The sequence below is a fragment of the Rhinoraja longicauda genome, chromosome 1 (genome assembly GCF_053455715.1).
Source record: "Rhinoraja longicauda isolate Sanriku21f chromosome 1, sRhiLon1.1, whole genome shotgun sequence".
In the NCBI taxonomy this organism is placed as follows: domain Eukaryota; kingdom Metazoa; phylum Chordata; class Chondrichthyes; order Rajiformes; family Arhynchobatidae; genus Rhinoraja; species Rhinoraja longicauda.
In genome coordinates, this window is record NC_135953.1 from 91,769,625 (window position 1) to 91,793,466 (window position 23,842).

The window sequence follows — 23,842 nt, forward strand, 5'->3', positions numbered from 1 at the left end:
GAGGACATCTCCGATAATCTAGTATGGAAAAACTCATCCTGGATGCAGATGCGGAGTAGACGGAGGAATTGGGAGTAGGGGATAGAGTATTTACAGGATGCAGGGTGGGAAGAAGTGTAGTCTAGATAGCGATGAGAGTCAGTAGGTTTGCAGTAGATGTCGGTCAATAGTCTCTTGTGATGGAGACGGTGAGATCCAGAAACGGTAGGGAGATGTTGGAGATGGTCCAAGTGAATTTGAGTGCAGGATGGAACGATCTTATTGTGCAATTAATAAAACCTTGTAAATATAGAGTTTAACTGAGCTTGTTTCATAATTTTCATGCAGTGTAATCCCATTGAGTATATTACTGCCTCAAAATGTATTTCTATTCTTCAGTAATTTCCTGCAGGAATCCCTAATCATATATATTTTGTTAATGTTGGTTATGTGGGGAAATGATTTGCAGAATCAATATGTTTCAGAAGATAAACTTGCTACCCTCGGGATAGATTAAAATAGCAATTACACTGAAAAAATAATATTTTGGGAACTAGAATCAAGATACGTTGTAACATTTGTAATGTTGGAGAAAACTAGCAGATTTGTGATTTCAGAGCTGCAATTTGCAGCAAACTCATCTTATTTCTGATTTATAAATATAGTTAATGAAAATTTGAAACTGGGAGATCTTCATAGAAACATAGAAACTTAGAAAATAGGTGCAGGAGTAGGCCATTCGGCTCTTCGAGCCACCATCTCCATTCAACATGATCATGGCTGATTATCCAAAATTAGTACCCCGTTCCTGCACTCTCCCCATATCCCTTCAATGACATGAGAAACAAAAAAAATTCCATACTAGTCACAACAGGCCTTGAATGTTCTTGTTGGGTAGTGACCAATTTTATCCCGTGTCCCGGGTGATAAATCAAGGGAAGTTTTCAGCAGAAGGCAAGAATATACACAAAGGATTGGAATTTCATACTTTCTCTTCAATCTTAACGCTTTTCATTTAATATGAGATGCCTATTATTGTGTTATTGTGCTGTCATTAAAATTCCATGCTATCAATAAACCTCGGTCATACAGAATCCACATTTCCATTCCCTCTGCTTTAAGAATGCTGCATGTGGCTTTCAGAACACACAAAAGGACGCTGATCCTAACTGCGTGCTTGTGGTATTGCACTGGTCAATGGTGCGGCTATGTTGAAAAATGTGAGATAAAAACATTGACAGAAATGGTTCAAGAAACAAAAACAATATGCTATTACATGAAAGTAAATTAGGATTATGTTCTAGAATTAATTAAGGCCGGGTCTGCACTGGTGTCTAACATTTATTATAATGATTTAAATGTAATTAATTTTGTAGAAAGCTGAACTTGATGCATCTCTTGAATGAACCAAACAGAAATACCAATTTTGCTAAATACTGGTAAAAATGATGAAACATCTCTGAGCTGAACCAAAATCATAAAAAATGATATATTCATAGAAAATCATAGAATGAAACAGTACATAATTGGCCGCTCTCAGGATACCTCACCTGTGCTGATTATGAAACCTATCGATGCTCATCCCATTTGCGTCATTGAGCCTGTATCCCTCTGTGCCTTCCCTATCTAAGTACCCATCCAAATGCCTTTTAAATGTTGCAATTATATCTGTCTCATCCAAATCTGGCAAGTCATTCCAGATAATCACCACCCTCTGTGTGAAAAAACATATACCTCAGATCTCCTTTAAATTTCTTCCTTCTCATCTTCAACCCATGCCATTTTGTTCTAGATGCCCCTCTCCTGGGAAAAAAAACTTTGATTAGCAATTCCACCCAAGAGGTTCCCATGTATCTGAAAATAAATAATAACATTGGAGTCAGCTGTAGCTTGTTAAATTACCAGCAACAAGAAATAAATGTATAGCAATGCAATATTTCTTAACTTCAAATTTGCATTTGAGCAAATGTTTAGAGCAGTACAATTAGTCTCAGACTTGGATGGGAATTTTGGCTGTTATTTCTCTCTCGATCTCGCAGTTAGTAATCCATGCTTGGTACAAATATATGCAGACAGCATTGTCTTTTGTTCTGAAGCTTTTTGCAGTGGGATCAGCTGCTAACACACATTTCAAGGCTTAGTGGTGGACACTGAATACTGGCCTGAAGAGCCAGACATTGACTAGTCTCAATGACACTTGATTTTCAACACACCGAGAAAGGAACAAGGAACAATTGAGAATGTAATGGAGCCCTTGAACATCTATTTACCTCTTTGATATAGTTTAAAGCTGGGCCTTTTGCAATCCCTCAACTTTGACGTTTATTTCAGTGGTTGGTAATATAACAAGCTGCAAAGAGATTTCACATTAACAATATTTATTTCCAGAAGCACTTGAGTAGGATATATAGTCAGATTATTTTTTCCAGTCCAAAGCCTGATGAAAATCTGTTTAGTTTCAAAAAGCAAAGCCCTCCGCCTACTGTATTGTTCTGATTACAACTTTAAAAGAAACAAATGTCTGGAAACTAAATGGCACAGGTCCAGCCGTTTTCATCTGCCACTGGAGATTCCAGTCTTCCATTCTGGATAAATATCTGTTCCAAATGTTCTACTAAAATTAAGAAATGCTGAGAAGATTGTAAAGGATTGCAACTGCAATAAAAACATGACCAAACTAACTTTAGTTAAAATATTTATGTTTAAAAAAACACCTCTCCCCAGACAATGTAACCTGTCAGAATTAAGTTCATAAAAGTGAAATGTAAATGTGACTTTTAACGCAAGCTAAATTAGGACCCCGAACATAGAATAATTTGAGTGGTGCCCTTATGAATTTTTAAAAAATATTTCTCTTTCCTCTCCTTGCTGATATTTAATGTCAACTTTCAAGGCACATCAAGTCTGGTAAGGAGATTATCACAATAGTTTAAATAAAAAGTGGATGATCAACTTCTTGGGATGGTACTATAGGCCCCCAAATAGTCAATGGGAATTAGTCGAACAAATATGCTGAGAGCTTGCAGGCTGCTGCAAGACTAATAGGGTTGTCATTGTAGGGGATTTTAACTTCCCCAATATAGACTGGAACTGTCATAGTGCCAAGGGCTTAGACAGGGTGGAATTTATCAAATGTTTTCAGGAAACTTTCCTCAGGCATTGCGACAGAGAGCCATACAGGGGAGAGGGTAAAGCTTGATCTACCCTTAGGAAATTGGGAAGGGCAAGTTACTGAAGTGTCACAGGCAAGCCTTATGGGACCAACAACCATTGTTTTATTAGCTTTAAAATATTAGCTTTAAAACAGGCCCACTAGATAAAATTCTGAATGGGGCAAGGCCAGCTTTGATGGTATTAGACAGAAATTTGCTAAAGTTGATTGGAGCAGGTTGTTTGCAGGCAAATGAATGTCCAACAAAGTCAGATGCTTTTAAAAATGTGGTGACAAGAGTTCAGGGCATGTATGTTCCTGTCAGGGTGATGGACAAGGCAGGTGGGAATAGGGAAGTTTGGATGACAAGAGAAATTGAGGCTCTGTTCTGGAAAAAAAGGAGGCATGGGACAAGTATTGGTATCTGAGATCAAATGTATTGTTGGAGGACTTTCGGAAACTAAGGAGCAGACTTAAGAAGGAAATCAGGAGGCCAAACAGAAACAGACAATAGCTCTGGAAGATAATATTAAGGAAAGTCCAAGAGATTTTCTGAGTGCATTATGGGAAAGAGAGTAACTAGAGAGAGAATGGGGCCCCTCAGAAGCCAAAGCGCAACTCCTTGTTAAACCACAGGAGATGGGCAATGTCCTTAACTCCACTGTTATTACCGTGGAGAAAAACATGAAGACTGGTGAACTTGGGACAGTTCTTGGAGATGTCTGGAGACCAGTAACTAATGGTGAGCCGCAGGAATCGATGCTGAACCTTTGCCGTTTGTAATTTATATCAATGATTTGGATGAGAATGTACAAAGATAGCGAAGATGGTGATTAAAAATTACAGCAGGATCTTGATCAGTTGGGCAAATGGGCTGAGGCATGGTTAATGGATTTTAATGCAGATCAGTGTGAGGTATTGCAGTTTAGGAAGTCAAACCAGGGCAGGACCTTCCCAGTGAATGGCAGGACCCTGGGGAGTATTGTCGAGTACAGGGATTTAGGAGCGCAAGTAGATCGTTCCCTGAAAGTGCCATCACAGTGGTGGTCAAGAAGCTCTCGGTACACTGGCATTCGTCAGTGAGGGTATTAAGTAAAGAAGATAGACACAAAATGCTAGAGTAACTCAGTGGGACAGGCAGCATCTCTGAAAAGAAGGAATGGGTGATGTTTTGGGATGAGACCCTTCTTCAGACTCCGAGTATCGACTATTGAGTATAGAAGTTGGGATGTTATGTTACATGATGTTATGTTACATATGTACATGACGTCGGTAAGGCCGCATTTGGAATATTGTGTTCAGTTTTGGTCATCCTGCTAAAGGAAGGATGTTAATGTAGAGAAGATTTATGAGAATGCTGCCAGGACTCAAGGGCCTAAGCTATAGGGTGAGGTTGGTCAGGCTTGGACTTTATTCCTCAGAGCGCAGAAGGCTGAGGGGTGATCTTATAGAGGTGTACAAAAGCACGAGGAGAACAGACAGGGTACATGCACAGAGTTTTTTACTCAGAGTAGGGGAATCAAGAACCATTGGTTTAAGGTTTGAGGGGAAAGATTTAATAGGACCCGAGAGACAACGTCTCCACACAGAGGGTGTTGAGTCTATGGAACAAGCTGGCTGAGGAGCTCGTTGAGGCAGGCACTATATCAACATTTGAATGACATTTTGACAGGTACATGGATCCGAAAGATTTAGATGTTTCTGGGCCAAACGTGGGGCGGTGGGGCTTGCATAGACAGAGCATCTTGGTTGACATGGGCAAATTGATCCATAGGATCTGTCTTCCTGCTGTATGACTCTATTAACATGTATTCCAGTTGTTCAGAAGGCTGAGTACATTTGGCTTTCTCAGTAGACTCAATGCTTTCTGTTAAGTTTCCTCTATTCACACAGTCATCCTAAGAGCCAGTGAGTGTATTCTGATTGACCCTCACACACCTCCCCCCCCACCCCCACCTCACCCCCACAAGGGATAATCATTGCAGTAATAAAAAGTTACAACACAATTCCTGTAAAGTAAGTGTAGAGCCAAACATGAGGGGAAATTGTGTTTATATTTTTAGATATTAACCGTAAAATTGTCAGGAAATAGAATAATGTGACATTCATAAATAGCCACTTAAATATTGAAAAAGGATTTGATGACAGGCAAAACCTGTCATAGAAGCAGTGCTTACTAATTGGATCTTTTTTGTCATAATGAATGATATTCTGTGACAATCTCTGAAACATTGATTGCACACTGAATAAACAATGAAGCTATGTTATTTCATAGCTGGAACAAAGGGTTATCCTGAGTATACTGCAACACCAGAAATTAACAATTGTTTCATAGGAAATTGGGAGCCTTTTCCATTATAGTGTGTTCTCATCAGTGATTTCCATTGGTATAAATAGTCTCTCCGGTGATTACGCTACATTCTATGTCAGGGGTATCAAACTCCTTTTAGGTCACGGGCCGGACGGAATAGGCAATAGGCAAAACATATAAAATTCTTAAGGGGTTGGAGAGGCTAGATGCGGGAAGATTGTTCCCGATGTTGGAGAAGTCCAGAACCAGGGGTCACAGCTTAAGGATAAGGGGGAAGTCTTTTAGGACCGAGATGAGAAAACATTTCTTCACACAGATAGTGGTGAGTCTGTGGAATTCTCTGCCACAGAAGGTAGTTGAGGCCACTTCATTGGCCATATTTAAGAGGGAGTGAGATGTGGCCCTTGTGGCTAAAGGGATCAGGGGGTATGGAGAGAAGGCAGGTACAGGTTACTGAGCTGGATGATCAGCCATGATCATATTGAATGGCGGTGCTGGCTCGAAGGGCCAAATGGCCTACTCCTGCACCTATTTTCTGTTTCTATGTTTCTATGATGTGACTTCATGCGGGCCGGATCAGTTGTGTGCATGTGCTCCCACAGCCTTCGTTGCTTTTGTTTTTTCAACCTGCTCTCATGTGCCTCAGTCTCAGCTATAAGAACAAAATGTTTCACTTCACGAATTTTGTTACTTATGAAGAAGATTGCCTAGCAAGCATTACTTTTATGATTGGTATTAACTTACAATCGTCGGCTACAAGAAAGTTACGATGAGAGAGAGAAAAAATGATGCTATTTTGGCTAAGATTGTTTCGGGAGCAACACCCTTTCCATTAATAAACCATTTAAAATCAAACATTAGCACACACAAATGTAGACCTAACGAAACAAATTGTAAATGTAGGCTACACAACTGCACCTGATTTTTATTAGCCTGCTTCCAGCAATCAAACTCAGACAATGAACACAGTTAGCCTATTATTTTTATTGGTGATCACATTTTCAATAATAGAATAGTCAGAAAATGAATGAATCACAATATTATGACACAATATTTCATAATGCATTTTGCTTACATATCGCAGTGCATCGAATAGTGTCACTATTTTTTCACTTGCTGCTTCCAGACACCTGACATCTCTTGGCTTTAACCAGCCTGTCAACATCAGGAACCTCAGGTAGACACAAAATGCTGGAGTAACTCAGCGGGTCAGACAGCATCTCTGGAGAGAAGGAATGGGTGACGTTTCGGGTCGAGACCCTTCTTCAGATTTTGATGGGCCTCAACCTGAAACGTCATAATAGATAATAGACAATAGGTGCAGGAGTAGGCCATTTGGCCCTTCGAGCTAGCACCACCATTCAATGTGATCATGGCTGATCATTCTCAATCAGTACCCCGTTCCTGCCTTCTCCCCATACCCCCTGACTCCGCTATCCTTAAGAGCTCCATCTAGCTCTCTCTTGAATGCATTCAGAGAATTGGCATCCACTGCCTTCTGAGGCAGAGAATTCCACAGATTTACAACTCTCTGATTGAAAAAGTTTTTCCTCATCTTCATTCTAAATGGCCTACCCCTTATTCTTAAACTGTGGCCCCTGGTTCTGGATTCCCCCAGCATTGGGAACATGTTTCCTGCCTCTAACGTGTCTAACCCCTTAATAATCTTATATGTTTCGATAAGATCTCCTCTCATCCTTCTAAATTCCAGTGTATACAAACCTAGTCGATCCAGTCTTTCAACATACGACAGTCCCGCCATTCCAGGAATTAACCTAGTAAACCTACGCTGCACGCCCTCAATAGCAAGAATATCCTTCCTCAAATTTGGAGACCAAAACTGCACACAGTACTCCAGGTGCGGTCTCACTAGGGCCCTGTACAACTGTAGAAGGACCTCTTTGCTCCTATACTCAACTCCCCTTGTTATGAAGGCCAACATTCCATTGGCTTTCTTCACTGCCTGCTGTACCTGCATGCTTCCTTTCAATGACTGATGCACTAGGACACCCAGATCTCGTTGTACATCCCCTTTTCCTAACGACACCATTCAGATAATAATCTGCCTTCCTATTCTTACCACCAAAGTGGATAATCTCACACTTATCCACATTAAACTGCATCTGCCATGCATCCGCCCACTCACCCAGCCTGTCCGTTACCCTGCAACCTCATAGCATCTTCCTCACAGTTCACACTGTCACCCAGCTTTGTGTCATCTGCAAATTTGCTAATGTTACTTTTAATCCCTTCATCCAAGTCATTAATGTATATTGTAAATAGCTGCGGTCCCAGCACTGAGCCTTGCGGTACCCCACTAGTCACTGCCTGCCATTCTAAAAATGACCCATTTATCCCCACTCTTTGCTTTCTGTCTGTCAACCAATTTTCTATCCATGTCAGTACCCTGCCCCCAATACCATGTGTTCTAATTTTGCACACTAATCTCCTCTGTGGGACCTTGTGGAAGGCTTTTTGAAAGTCAAGGTACATTACATCCACCGGCTCTCCCCTGTCCATTTTCCTAGTTACATCCTCAAAAAATTCCAGAAGATTAGTCAAGCATGATTTCCCCTTCGTAAATCCATGCTGACTCAGAATGATCCTGTTACTGCTATCCAAATGCTCCGCAATTTCGTCTTTTATAATTGGCTCCAGCATCTTCCCCACCACTGATGTCAGACTAACTGGTCTACCATTTCTTGTTTTCTCTCTCCCTCCTTTCTTAAAAAAATGGGATAACATTAGCTACCCTCCAATCCACAGGAAGTGATCCTGAATCTATAGAACATTGGAAAATGATCACCAATTCGTCCACGATTTCTAGAGCCACCTCCTTAAGTACCCTGGGATGCAGACCATCAGACCCTGGGGATTTATCAGCCTTCAGTTCCATCAGTCTACCCAACACCATTTCCTGCCTAATGTGATTTCCTTCAGTTCCTCCGTCACCCTAGGATCTCTGGCCACTAGAACATCTGGGAGATTGTTTGTATCTTCCTTAGTGAAAAGATCCAAAGTACTGGTTCAACTCGTCTGCCATTTCCTTGTTCCCAATAATAAATTCCCCTGCTTCTGTCTTTAAGGGACCCACATTTGCCTTAACTATTTTTTTCCTCTTCACATACCTAAAGAAGCTTTATATTTTTATATTATATTATTTATATTTTATTTTATTATTATTATATTATATTATTATATTATTGGCCAGGTTACCTTCGTACCTCATCTTTTCTCCCCGTATTGCCTTTTTAGTTATCTTCTGTTGCTCTTTAAAAGAGTCCCAATCCTCTGGCTTCCCGCTCTTCTTTGCTGTGTTGTACTTATTCTCTTTTATTTTTATGCTGTCCTTGACTTCCCTTGTCAGCCACGGGTGCCTCTTATTCCCCTTAGAATCTTTCCTCCTCTTTGGGATGAATTGATCCTGCACCTTCTGCATTATTTCCAGGAATACCTGCCATTGCTGTTCCACCATCTTCCCAGCTAGGGTCTCCTTCCAGTCAAATCTGGCCAGCTCTGGCCGGAGACTCAGGTTCGACCCTGACTACGGGCGCCGTCTGTACGAAGTTTGTACGTTCTCCCCGTGACCTGCGTGGGTTTTCTCCGAGATCTTCGGTTTCCTCCCACACTCCAAAGACGTACAGGTTTGTAGGTTAATTGGCTGGGCAAATGTAAAAATTGTCCCTAGTGGGTGTAGGATAGTGTTAGTGTGCGGGGATCGCTGGGCCAAAGGGCCTGTTTCTGCGCTGTATCTCTAAATCTAAAAAATCTAAATCTAAAGCTCCTGCCTCATGCCTCTGTAATCCCCTTTGCTATACTGGAATTTTCCCTTCTCCCTCTCAATTTGTAGATTAAAACTTATCATATTATCATATCATATCATATCATATATATACAGCCGGAAACAGGCCTTTTCGGCCCTCCAAGTCCGTGCCGCCCAGTGATCCCCGTACATTAACACTATCCTACACCCACTAGGGACAATTTTTTTTTTTTACATTTACCCAGCCAATTAACCTACATACCTGTACGTCTTTGGAGTGTGGGAGGAAACCGAAGAAAACCCACGCAGGTCACGGGGAGAACGTACAAACTCCTTACAGTGCAGCACCCGTAGTCAGGATCGAACCTGAGTCTCCGGCGCTGCATTCGCTGTAAAGCAGCAACTCTACCGCTGCGCTACCGTGCCGCGATCACTGCCTCCTAATGGCTCTTTTACCTTGAGTTCCCTTATCAAATCAGGTTCATTTCTCAACACTAAATCCAGAATTGCCTTCTCCCTGGTAGACTCCAGTACAAGCTGTTCTAAGAATCCATCTCGGAGGCACTCCACAAACTCTCTTTCCTGAGGTCCATTTCCTGGGGTCATTGGGCCTGACCTTACTCTCTTATCCCATCTAGAACTTTCCTTCCCATTTATTCTCGAGTCCTTTGCAATTTCTCCTGTATTTGCTTCCCCTTTAACTCCATCTTCATATTCCCAATTTGTCAACCCCTCCCCCCCACTACTTAGTTTAAACCCACCCATTCCTTCTCTCCAGAGATGATGCCTAACCCGCTGAGTTACTTCAGCATTTTGTGTCTACCTTCGATTTAAACCAGCATCTGCAGTCTGCAATAAATGCCGCCCGCCCTCCACATGACGATTGACAATGCAGCTTTTTATTCCCCAAATCATCCCTTGGGCCAGACTGGACCCTTTCGCGGGCCAGTAGTTTGACACCCATGTCCTATGTGGTCTGAAGGGAAATAACATATTGTTTAGTGGAGGGCACAGTCCAAGCCAAGGTGCTTCCTTAAACAGTTATAAAGTCTCTACTGTGAATTTGGCCAAATTTAGCCATTAAAGAACCAATGGAGTTTTTTTTGCTGACAGGATTAATAATATTTTCAGTTCAAAAATGTGCAGTCTTCACTTACCATGGAATTCCACGTGGCTTACTGTGCAGACAAACGATGAGAGCAGTAACACACGTGCTCAATGTGTGCAAAACCTCACAGCACCTCTGTGCAAACACAGCCTGTTTCCATTTCTCTCCGTGGGAAACAGTTATTAGTATACATGCTGCCACTCAGAATGTAAAACACTGAGGATGCAGCTTTCAAGCACTCATCCTCTCAGCATTCAACCTAAATTGCATCAGGCTTCAGACGGACAAACCACCAGGTATCATCCTTGCTCAAAAAGGGAAGTGGCAATTTAGTCAAGAATTTTTATTTATTCCTTTTAGAAACATAGAAAATAGGTGCAGGAGTCGGCCATTCGGCCCTTCGAGCCAGCCATTCAATATGATCATGGCTGATCATCCAAAATCAGTACCCGCTTCCTGCTTTTCCCCCATATCCCTTGATTCCTTTAGCCCCAAGATCTAAATCTAACTCGATCTAAATTTAATCCCTCAAAAAGTAAACGGTTGTAAAAAAGACTGCAGATTTATGTTTAGTATCCCCCCCCTTTGCAGTCTCCTGTTGCTGTGGTACTATTTGTGACAGTGCAACTCATTTCGTCTCAGTTAGTCAACACTTAAGTCTGGTTGGTTATATTTTAAAAATAGCTTTCATCACTCATCAACAGATCAGAAGGACACATTTAATTTTTGAGCTTTAAATTTATTAAAGACATGGATTAATCAATTTACAGTCTGAAGAAGGGTCTCGACCTAAAAAGTCACCCATTCCTTCTCTCCTGAGATGCTGCCTGACCTGCTGAGTTACTCCAGCATTTTGTGAATAAATACCTTCGATTTGTACCAGCATCTTCAGTTATTTTCTTACACAATCAATTTACAAATGATCTTCACTCATAGGTTAGAGGGAGAAAGTGATTTATTATTTATATTAACATATTTCTTGAACAAACATATAATAATTAAATTATGAACTAATAATTAATACATGAACGTTCCTTCACTTTCCATGTGGTATCTGTTCAAACTCCAGCAAATTCCATTACCAGTAAAAATAACCAGGGAAAGTTCAATAATTTGGGTTAATCTGTTCATTGCCTATCTAATGTTAACAAGCCATTTAATTCAGTGGGGGAAGACGACGTCTGTGGTCATTGTGTTCTCTTGTGAAACTGGCTGAGTTGCACGCACAAATGAACTTGTGAAGTTCAGATCATTGGTTCCACTCAGTCAGTGCAATTTCTAGTTAGATAACAACCCATGGGACAACCTTTAACTGTTCTCTTAAGAATAAAATATATTAGATCATGGAAATAAATCACATGGGGAAACCACACAAAACTGGAAATCCCCTCAGAAGTCTTAAAACTAGCTTTCAGATATGCGTATCCTACTTATGATAAGACAATAGACAATAGACAATAGGTGCAGGAGTAGGCCATTCAGCCCTTCGAGCCAGCACCGCCATTCAATGCGATCATGGCTGATCACTCTCAATCAGTACCCCGTTCCTGCCTTCTCCCCATACCCCCTCACTCCGCTATCCTTAAGAGTTCTATCCAGCTCTCTCTTGAAATTTCCCTCTGATTAAACATCATTGATAAAAAAATTAAATTGAACCTATATAAAGCAGTCTGATTGTCAGTTTCATTTTATTTAATGGCTGGTTGGTTGATCTTTTTCCCAGTCACAATTCAGTATGCTTTCTCTGGTATTTTTCGTGGGTGAAACTTCAGGTTTTAATAAAAGGAAATGGAACCGGTTGTGCCTCTTTGTGTTTAATGGCCTGCTAATTATTTTATAGTAATGCACGGCACTGTGAAGGTTATTTTGGAAAATGTGATTTTGTTCACAGATCTGTGAAGAAAAACTTTGTTGCATTTTTCTGCCAAGGAACGTTTGGGAAATATTTTTATATCTCGTAGCAGTGCCAGGGTGAATGGATAATAAGAATAGAGCATGTGAAATGCCCACTCAATTCTGATCTTGGGTTGGGAAGTCCTGGAGTACCTCAAGGGTCACACAACATCTCTAGAGAACATGGATAAGAGATGTTTCGGGTCGGGATCCTTCTTCAGACTGATTGTGGGGTGTAGGGGGTGGATAGAAAGATGGAAAAGCAGAGGGGCAGGACAAATCCTGGCAGGTAGTACAGTTAATAGGTTGATATAGGTGAGGACAATTTTCTGATAGGCAGATGTTTGGACAATAGGCAGAGATGAAAATATAGATATAGATATAAAATATAAATTAGAAGTTGCCTGATTTTTCCGGTTTAGGAGATGCCGAAGCCAGGTTGACAGGTTTCTACACTTCTGCAACTGGTGATGCTGCAATATTGAAATAATCCTAATTATGTTCTTAATCCGGTCGACCAAAGAGGCTTATTTTTCACCTAAATTTTAAGACATTATGTTGTGGAACCAAGAGCATCAGTGTACTTGTGCTTATCGCAAAAAGCTGGAGTAAATCAGCGGGTCAGGCAGCATCTCAGAAGACCTAGTAGACTTGTGCTGGATCCCCCTCAGGATCAATACTCCCTGTTTTGAACTACCTGCGTCCTTCCCCTTCCACCCCACCTGCACAAAGCATTTTAGGGGGTGTGGGGGATATCACCCAGAGGCATATTAAAGTCTAGCTGTTAATATTTAATGGTGTTAATGGAAGATAAAGAAGTTCTCAAAAAAGAAGTTCAATATATCAAAAACGATAATAGTGCAAAGACAAAACAATCCCCCAAATCTTTGTACTTCGGTGCTTAGTTGGAGGTTGTAGTGTTTAATTTACTGATGGTTGTTGGGAAGAAGCTTCTCCTGAACCTGTATGTTACAGTTTTCAGGCTCCTATACCTTCTTCACGATGATAGGGGTGAAATGAGTGTGTGGCCAGGGTGGTGTGGGTCTCTGATGATGCTGGCTGCCTTTTTGAAACACTGACTCCTGTAGATCCCTTCAATGGTGGGGAGGTCAATACCCATGAGGGACTGGGCAGTGTTCATGACTTTTTGCAGTCTTCTTCATTCCTGTGGGTTCAAGCTGCCGAACTAGGCCGTGAAGCAACCAGTCACTATGCTCTCTGCTGTATATCAGTAGAACTTCAAGAGAATATTCGTCGACATACATGTGTGTGTCTAGCATGCATACATGGAGAGAGAATGAAATAGGAAGCAATATAAATATCTTCACTTATCTAACTGATTGTGATTTATAAGTTATTAATACAATTTATCTTTAATGCAAATAAATAAGTTATAAGTACGATATTATTGTTGAAATTATTTTTTCATTCAACCAGCAGTGTGCCTTCACAAACTAGCGACCTGACAAATTCTATTGACTGAAGAGCAAATTTAATGTCTATTAATATCTGTGGATAATTCCCACTGGAGAAGTGAAGGCTCATGGCTGTAAAATCGATGGTTAACCAACGCCTAGAACCCCGCCCCCCCCCCCATATCTCTAGGATTTCAAACACAAACTGGTTTAATTTGTTGTTTGAAAAATATTCAAGCTGAGAATTTTATTGATCGTAAAACCAAAACTGCAATTAAACTGCAAGAATTAGAATTTGTTTTCGATATCTTAGAGTTAGGGGGTAGGCCTCTTGGCAAAGGCCAACCATCAAATGTATGCCCCAGGACATTCTCCTCTCCAGTGGGAAGCATCCGCAGCTATTAATAGACATTGAATTTAGGCTTCAGTCATTAGAATTTGTCTGGTTGTTAGTTCATGCATGTGACACAGTTGGCTTGAATTCATACATACATAGCTTTAACAATAACATGGTACTTATAATTATTTCCATGCAGAAATATAAATTGTATTAATAATCTTTAAAACAAAAAGTTAAAGAAATGAAGATAAATAGGTATATTCTGCTTCATTCTCGACATGTATGCATGTTACACACAGACATAAACACATGCATGTACAAGCGCACGTACACACACACATTCTTTCCTCCAGTAAGAAACTAATGTTGATAAATAAATATGTATATTTGCATATACATGTATATGTATATCCTGCTTCATTCTCTCTACATGTACAGTATGCATGATATACACAGACATACACTCACACACACATACATAAATGCTCTCCTCTCGTAAGAAGCTGGTGTGATCTGAGTGGTAGCCTATTCTGCCTACTGCCTGATTTTATCTTCCATTAACACAATTAAATGGTACTGGCTGGATGTGTTATAATGCCTCTAGGTAATACCCCATACCCCTTAAAATGTCTCATTTATTTGCAGCATTCTCCGCACTACCAACTACTAGGGGTGCAGGTGGCCAACTAACCACAGTGGCCACAAGAATCACCTCCATTGACACTTGTATAACTTTACTCCATTAAGCAATACAACATACAGCCTTCAGTATTTTTTAGCTTGCAGAAACAAAACTAATCTTGTAGTACTAAACAGACCTTTATTTTCGAAAATCCTGTGGGAGCAATAACTTTGTTATTGTGAGTCTGAAACTCTCCAGCCCCTAAACCCCCCCCCCCCCCCCCCCCCGTTCCCCATTGATACAATTGCTTTCACAAACATTTTTCTATAACACAAGGTTCATTAGGAATGTATTATAGCAGAATTACCCACACCTCAACAGCCCTGTGACACGTCTACAATTTTCATGAACTACTGTTACAATGAACACTTGTCGCAGTCATTGTTATTTGTTATTCAAATCTAGTTTGGCTGCAAGCAGAGGAAAGTTTAATTGACATGAAGTCTTACATTATGCAGCATGAAGTGTAGAATAAATAAATACAGTTTATAATTAGATTGTACTTGCACACACTTGTTAGATTCTTGATTTTAATATTTTCTACTGTTGACCATGTCACCTTATTCATGTTCACAGATTTAACAGCGCTATGAGGCAATGGATATCAGCCTATTAAACCAGCCCTTATTCAGGCTTATGCGTGGGTTTTAATGTGACTGTACAGGAACCAGGGAACCAAGTGTCTATTGTGATGAAGTGAAGCATTAATGGTTTTATCTTTGTTTAATTCAAAATAATTAGGTATCTTCTGAGTTGTTGTCACGTAGACAGTTTATAACAGTACACTGGAAAACCCCACATTACAGCTGTTCGGCTGGAAAAATTGTCCTCACCAAATTCACAAATCACTGTCTAAAGATTTGAGATATGGAATAAAATTCCCTCTCATGGAATATGTGGAGGAGCTAGGTAATTCAACACATTTTTTTCAGTGCCGATTCAGACCTTTATTTTCGTGACATGAGCAGAATATACAGCCATGGCTGCTCATTTTCTAGGAAAGCAACACTTGCCCGTCCCTCTCCACTTCTCCCTCCTGCTCCCTTCAACTCCCTCTCCCTTTCCCCTCCCACCCCCTTCCCCCTCCCCCTCCCTATCCCCTCAACCTCCCTTACCCCACAAGCCCTCTTCCCCCTCCTGTCCCCTTCTCTCCGTCATCTGCATATAATTCAAGGGTCACTTTATGCTATGAAGGGCCAAAGACACCCACAGGCAACGGGTGGAAGGCCACTTCAATACCACGGACACCAGAAGCATGTATTGTTATTCAATTGCTCGTCAATAAAGTGATGTCATTCTTACTGATCTTTTGGAAGGAAACACATCAGAACTGAGATTTTGTTTAGACTGACTCAGGACGTGATCAGGAAGTGGCCATTTCCAGCATATATTTTACACAGCCAACCATTAATCACTCTCTTTCTCAAATAGTGAATAATCGGTTCGCAAAAGCAAAATACTGCAGTAATCTGAAATCACAAAGTATTGGAAATACTGGTCAAGCAGAATTTGTGAAGAAGGAAGAGAATTCATGTTTCAGGTTGATGATCTTTCATGAGAACAGTTCTGATGAAAGATCATCAACTTGAAACATTCACTCTATTACTGTCTCTGGAGATGCTGCCTGCCCCGCTGAATATTTCCAGCACTGTCTGCTTTTATTTCAGTTTAAGCAGTGTATTTCAGCTTAAAATATTTGTAGATGTTCTTGTCTGGCTTGATCTTGTTTCAGATGTTTAAACTATTCTGAACTTGATTCTAACTTTGTTTTAGTTATTGTAATATATATATAGGACTATATTTACCTAATTGTTCAATTTTACTTAATTTTTCTCTGCAGATTATAGCTATCACGATAGTTTCTGGCTACTGTCATTAACGCCTCATTACAAATGCTCAGTATATTTACATACATTTTTTTACCATTTAACGTCATAGAGTCATACAGCTCAGAAACAGGCCCTTCGGCCCAGCTTGCCCATGCAAGGTGTCCTATCTACACTAGTCCCACTTTCCCGCGTTTGGCCCATATCCCCCTAAACCTTTCCTATCCGTGAACCTGTCAAAATATCTATAAAGTATTGTTATGGTTTCTACCTCAACTATCTCCTCTGGCAGCTCATTCTGGACTGAGACTGGAACATGAACATATCCTCAGATATGGTGCCTAAAATTGCTAACAATGCTCCAAATGTGGTCTGACCAGTGCCACTTCACTGCCCACTCTCCTAACCTGTCCAAGTCTTTCTGCAGAGTCTCTGCTTTCTCTACCTGCCCCTCCACTTATCTTTGTATCATCTGCAAACTTGGCCACAAAGCCTTCAATTCCCTCATCCAAATCATTAATAAATAATGTGCAATGGCCCCAGCAACGACCCCTGCGGAACTCTGCTAATCACTTGCAGCCAACCAGAAAAAGCCCCCTTTATTGCCACTCCCATCCAGCCAACCTGCTATCCATGCGAGCATCTGCCCTTTGATACCGTGGGCTCTCATCCTCTTTAGCAGCCTCACGTGCGGCACCTGATCAAAGTATTTCTGAAAATCTAGGTAAACAACATCCACTGACTCTCCTTTGTCTGTCGTGTTATTTACTTCCTCACAGAATTTCAAGAGATTTGTTAGGCAAGATTTCCCCTTCACAAAGCCATGCTGACTTCAGCCTATTTTATGTTGGCTGCAACCTTCCTCCCTCCCATTGACGAACTGTACACTGCAAGGGCCAGGAAGTGAGCGGGCAAGATCATCTCTGACCCCTCTCACCCTGGCCACAAAATCTTTGAAACATTTCCCCCTGGAAGACGACTCCGGACTGTCAAAGCAGCCACAGCCAGACATAAAAACAGCTTTTTTCCCCATGAGTAGTAGTTCTACTCAATAACTAAAGTCTGTAGTCTCTTTTTTGCTCTGGTTTATTTTCACCCACATGTTTAGACCGTAATGCTGTATCCTTTTTGTTTTGATGTGTTTATGCTCTATTCTTAATTGTTAACTGTATGTTTGTGTTGTCATTTGTGAGAGGAGCACCAAGGCACATTCCTTGTATATGCACATACTTGGCCAATAAACGTATTCATTCATTCATTCATTATCATAAACTTCTAAGTACCCGTAACCTCATCCTTTATAATGGACTCTTTCCTGCTGCTGAAAATGAACTAATTTTCTTTCCTTCACAATTCTGATGAAGGGGCCCCAGACCTGAAATGTTAACTGCTTTCTTTCTACAGATGCTGCCTGACCTTCTGAATGCTTTCAACCTTTTCTGGTTTTATCAATAAATCTCTCAATCCTTTTCTTTGTCAACAGCTGCGTCATGAGGACAGAGATGCAGAAACGCATGTAGAGCAGCCTTTGTGTGGAGTCAGGTCAGTGCACTTCCAATCTCTGTGGTGAAAATCGATAATGTACTAACCTTCATGATTGAATTAAATATTTGGATGAGGGAAAGTGGTTTGGGGAAAAATAGCAGAAAACTTTAACTGTTAAGGATGGAACAAGTCTTGGAATGGTTATACCTCTACTTTAGTTATATGTTGCAAACAGTTTTTTTTACAATTATAACCAACAACATGCCATTAATTAATGGCAAAGTATTATGAAGTGATGAAGCAACTATTAAACTTAATGGACTGCATTTTGTTCAGACATAAAATGGCCACCCCACTGCCCAATTGCTACCATCTCCTAATCATTGTCCCTCAAAACCACTTACGACTGTTTCCTTGTTTCTGCCAAACCTTATTTGATGGCTGGAGTGAGAAGCACATGAAGGCCAGATGGAAACATTGAGTGTGTAAAAGGGAACCGCAGATGCTGGTTTAATCCAAACTGTGGGAAGCCCAGCAGAAAGAAAATACTTCCACAATGTGAAATGGCATATGATAGCCTTTGTGAGCACTATATATTTTGTGGAATCTTAGCATTAATAAAGAGCCAAAGTTGATACTTTATAAATATCATTCATATATAAATGACGACAGAGGCCAATATTGGCTGCCCTGTTCCAAAGAATATTCGTTCCTTTAATCCTTTAATCCTTTATAAATTCCTTACTACTGTTAAACTTCAAGCTGGTTCCTCCTCACAGTGGCAAAAGGTTTAGATGACTTAAACCTCCTGCTAGAATATAAAATGTTTCTTAATATCAACGGTTTTGCCTTTTAATCCATCTGAGACAGGAAGAGGAAGTGTGTGCCCCCCCCTCCCCCCCCCCCCCCCCCCCCACCGCACCTGCAATTTTTCCCTGTTTTCCCCTCCACCCAGTAGCAACTCCCAGTATTTATCTCTTCACCAGAAATGCAACCAGCACTCTCTCAAATAGAAAACGTCATCACTTTGTAATTAAAAATAAATCCGTATTGGAGCATGGGATGCTGCATATAATCACCCCGAGAACCATTCAGGTTTTAAGGGACAGAGGTGTGTAAACATTTGTGGGTGATTATTGGTAAAATGACAATGAAGTGTTTAAGATGATAAAAGAGTTAACTAAACCAAGTGACCTTTGCCTGTCCAAATGATACTCTGTGACTTTCTCCATATTCTTGGAGTAGACCTCGATCATGTGTCCAGTATAGTTTATTGTCACGTGTGCCAAGGTACAGTGAAAAGCTTTTGTTGCATGTTAACCTGTCAGTGGAAAGAAAATACATGATTACAATCGAGCATTTACAGTGTATAGATACATAACATTACATAACTACTCTGCAAAATTTCCTGTACAATCTCAGATACCTTTATCATTATTTATCTATCGATGATTATTATAGAACCACAATTTACGAAGATGGCCATAAGCTATGTTCCAGGTACAAAAAGAGCAGAAAATGTAACATAAAGGGTGGTACGGTAGCGCAGCTGTAGAGTAGCTGCCTTATTGTGCCAGAGACCCAGGTTCAATCCTGACGACGGGTGCTATCTGTATGGAGTTTTTAGGTTCTCCCTGTGACATGTGTGGGTTTTCTTCGGGAGCTCCGGTCTCCTCCCACACTCCAAAGGTATTCAGATTTGTAAGCTAATTGTCTTGGTAAAAAAATTTATTGGCCCTTGTGTGTCGGGTAGTGTTAGTGTGTGGGGATCGCTGGTCGGCGCGGACTCAATGGGCCGAAGGGCCTCTTTCTGCGCTGTATCTCTCAACTAAACTAAATCTGTTTGGAGAACATATGAAGGGGTTCCTGTTTCAAGTCTAGTAATATCTAGGCGTGATTTATGTGGGAATGGCCAAGTGTAAGGTCGAAAGACTTTTTATAAAAGAACACATATTTTTTGATGTACGATATTTGCCGTAGACATTGTGTACATTTATTATTATTAACTGTACCCCAACATTAGACAAATCCTCCTTGAGAGGCTTGCAATATAGTTGCCACTATTGCATTCCGTAGACTTGAGTTCAAGCCTCAGGACAAAATAACAACATAACAAGCCTTAATCAAATGTTAACATAATCTATATAGTGAATGGATGTCTTTAAGAACCAAGTGCACCCCATGGTATATTCTTGTATCAGCAACTAGTGCTAGTTGAATGTTGTTCATTTCAATAAACGGTACAATATAATATGGCACGATAGAACTTTACTTATCCCAGGAGGGAAATTGGTCTAATACTCAAGAGTATCTTGGAAAAAACGTACAATTATTATTGTAGTTAATGGGTTTATTGTTCTATGTTAAGACTGGGAATTTAATGTTCATGTTTAGAAATGCAAATGTATAATACATTCATTATTGTTACACAGACACTTTTGTGCAGGTTGTGAAGCCTACTGGAGGCCCATTTATCGGATTTATTTGTTGAGTTAAATTTGGTGATAGTTTAGTTGAGAGGGCATGATTCATATTCGTCTAAATTTATTGTCAGAATCAGAATCAGAATAGCCTTTATTGTTGTTAATTGTATAAATCTATGCAAGTGTTAATTGCAAGTATGTGTGTGTTTTAAATAATTTGTTATTTGCATTGATATCTGCAAACAGTTAATTGATAGAATAAGTTAAAATATGTAGATAGGTATTGTGGTTAGGGTTTGTTGTATATTTTTATAGGGAAAGCAGAATCAAATGCTGAATTGAAATATACATTTAAGAACAATGTGTAATAAGATGTTTGATCTTAGATGTATTATTGGATCAGTCACCGTTGCTCGTCGAGTCTTGTCTGTTTTAAAGAGAAGATGTTTGGTTAGAAGTAACAGTACATGTTACTAACTTTACTGAATACAATAAAGTAATTATGAATGCTACCATGGCATAATGCTGCTCATGACTATTTTCTGTAGGAAATGGGCCTTGTGCATGTTGTCACCCATTTATTTGCGTGGGTTTTCTCTGAGATCTTCGGTTTCCTCCCACACTCCAAAGACGTGCAGGTTTGTAGGTTAATTGGCTGGGCAAATGTAAAAATTGTCCCTAGTGGGTGTAGGATAGTGTTAGTGTGCGGGGATCGCTGGGCAGCACGGACTCGGTGGGCCGAAGGGCCTGTTTCTGCGCTGTATCTCTAAATCTAAAAAATATAAATCTAAATGTAAGCTGTGTTGATGGAGATAATTGGAAAATAAACATTATAAAGAGCATTAGTGGAAGAGTGGTACATTTAAATGGCCTAATTCAGGAGAGAAATCTCACTGATATGAGATGCAGATAACAGGGTACTTATCAAGCATCTGTGTGGGATGTGGTTAGTCACTTTGGGATCAAAGGTTTAGAAATTTGGTTATGACAAATGTCCATTTCAAATTAAAAATGTCAATCAAAAAACATAAATGTATATCAATTTATGAGCCACACAAATTCCTTAATTGATTAAGATGCATTATTATTAATTAAAAAGAAGGCATGCTTCATATGACACAGGAATGAAGCACTGGGTTGGCATGGGAAATGCAGAAAAGTTTCAACATTTATACGGCACATTGACACGGAGGTTGGACTGCTGCCTCACAGCGCCAGAGATCGGGGTTTGATCCTGACCATGGGTGTTGTCTGTGCGGAGTTTGTACATTCTCCCTGTGACCGCGTGGCCACCCTGTCTCCGGGCGCTCCGGTTTCCTCCCACATTTCAAAAGACATGCAGGTTTGTAGGTTCATTGGCTTCTATAAATGACCCCTCGAGCGTAGGATGTGAAAGTGGGATAACATAGAACTAATGTATGAGTGATCGATGTTTGGCTTGGACTTGGTGGGCCTAAGGATCCATTTCCATGTTGTATCTCTAAATTTGGAACAAAAGAGTGTGAAAATTATGAAATTATACCAATTGGCTACTAGGAGTAATTCCAGGGCCAATAAAGTAGGCTCAAATTTCCTTGACAATGTAATAAATCATTTTGTTCCCTTAGTAACAGATTATTCATTACTCCAGAAGCTCTGGCATAAGACACACCCACATAAAAGCAGAATACCCATTATTTTCAAAAACATAAGTATTAACATTGTATTTTGCACATTATCCTTGTGACTTACAATAATGGTCACAAATAAGTATCTAATATGTCGTAACTAATCAGCTTTTTTAAAATTCAGTTCATTTTAAGTTGTTTAATTACATTAGGTTTACATTTTCTTTGCAAATATTGATGAGCTTTTATTAGCTGGGCATGCACGTTAGATTTCATCATTCTGACAATAACTAATACTAGACTATGGGCATTTGAAAAATATTTGTTGCAGAAACATGCGATCGGGTCTTTGTTTACAATCTATTGATCCCAATGCACTTGAACTGAAATACTCTGAAGGAAATAAAAGTGGCGGCGTGATAGTTCCAACAGAGAAAGTAATATCTTTTAGACACAAAAAGCTGGAGTAATTCAGTGGGACAGGCAGCATCTCTGGAGAGAAGGAATGGGTGACGTTTTGAGTCGAGACCCTTCTTCAGACCGGTTAGGGATAGGGAAATGAGAGATATGGACAGTGATGTGGAGAGATAAAGAACAATGAATAAAAGATGTGCAAAAAAGTAACGATGATAAAGGAAACAGGCCAACTGTTTGTTGGGTGAAAATGAGAAGCTAGTGCGACTTCGTTGGGGGAGGAATAGAGAGAGCAGGAATGCCGGGGCTACCTGAAGTGAGAGAAATCAATATTCATACTGGGCTGTGAGCTGCCCAAGCGAAATATGAGATGCTGTTGCTCCAATTTGCATTTAGCCTCGCTCTGACAATGGAGGAGACCAAGGACAAAAAGGCATATTTACTTACTTACCCAATCTATTTTAAACACATTTGCAATGCAAAATATTGCTTTAAAAAAAACAGAAGCTGACAGTTGAGGTGGTAACAGGAAATGATTGTCGACCAGAATAAGTCATACATTTGAAAAACTACATCCCCTTCAAATGAGAGCCGCAGATCCAAGTGAATGTGTGGGAGGAAGATCCTAATCTTCATCTACGATTATCAATGATAAAAATCAATGTCAGTTTTTAAGCATTGGTTGGCACAACCTTTTTTAAAACTTTTGAAATTCTCTAAATGCAAAATCATTAGATATATTGAGACAAACCTCACTTAGAAATGGTAAAGGTTTTTGCAAAATGAACTTGTCCACTGGACGTTTGTTTGTAAGGTGCACTTAAAATTGTCAATATAGTTCAGGAAATTATTGCCATAATCTACAGGCAAAATATTTTGTAATGGCGATCTTATTCTGCTTCATGAATCATCATGTGTCTCTCTGGGTTAAAAGATAATGGATATTTCAAAACAACTTGACAAGTGTCATAACAGAATGTGTTCCCTCTAAAAAACATCATGCTTTGTTAATGAAATTTAAAAAAAAAAAAAGTTTTGAACAAAATAAGTAAAGAGAATGGGTATATCGTCCAGGATTACAAAGACGATAGTGTGGGATGACAGGAATCAGCAGATGGCAGGTAGTATGTGGTCAGGGAAGAATTTGTAAATACTGACAAAGGTTTTACAAATGACTATATTAATGCAGGTCAATATAAAGAATGTCAAAGATCATTGACAGCGTAACCAGGGTGGTGCAGGTGTGGAGCCTCAGGATTCTCCATCTGAGAGTGATTCTGGCAGCCAATTCTTGATGACAATTGCACTGAGCCACATGATAAGCCCCAAGGGCAAACAGGGCTGGCAGGTCAGATCAAGGGTGATCTGGCTCGATATTGGAGGGAATGTGTGAGTGAATGAGTAATAAATGATCAAAGAAGACTCCCTGAGGCATATCAGTAGGT

The 23,842-nt window shown here is 40.1% G+C and overlaps 1 protein-coding gene across 2 annotated transcripts in view; it reads left to right on the forward strand.

Annotated features, from left to right (window-relative positions):
• Positions 1 to 23,842, forward strand: part of LOC144595164 (uncharacterized) — a 116,966-nt gene that overhangs the window by 39,406 nt on the left and 53,718 nt on the right. For both annotated transcript variants that reach the window (XM_078402333.1, XM_078402316.1), the window contains exon 2: positions 17,952 to 18,010. Coding sequence is in view for 1 of the 2 variants with exons in the window: in XM_078402316.1 (XP_078258442.1) it covers positions 17,952 to 18,010 (59 nt within the window). In the remaining variant the exon portion in view is untranslated. The remainder of the gene's footprint in view (positions 1 to 17,951; positions 18,011 to 23,842) is intronic.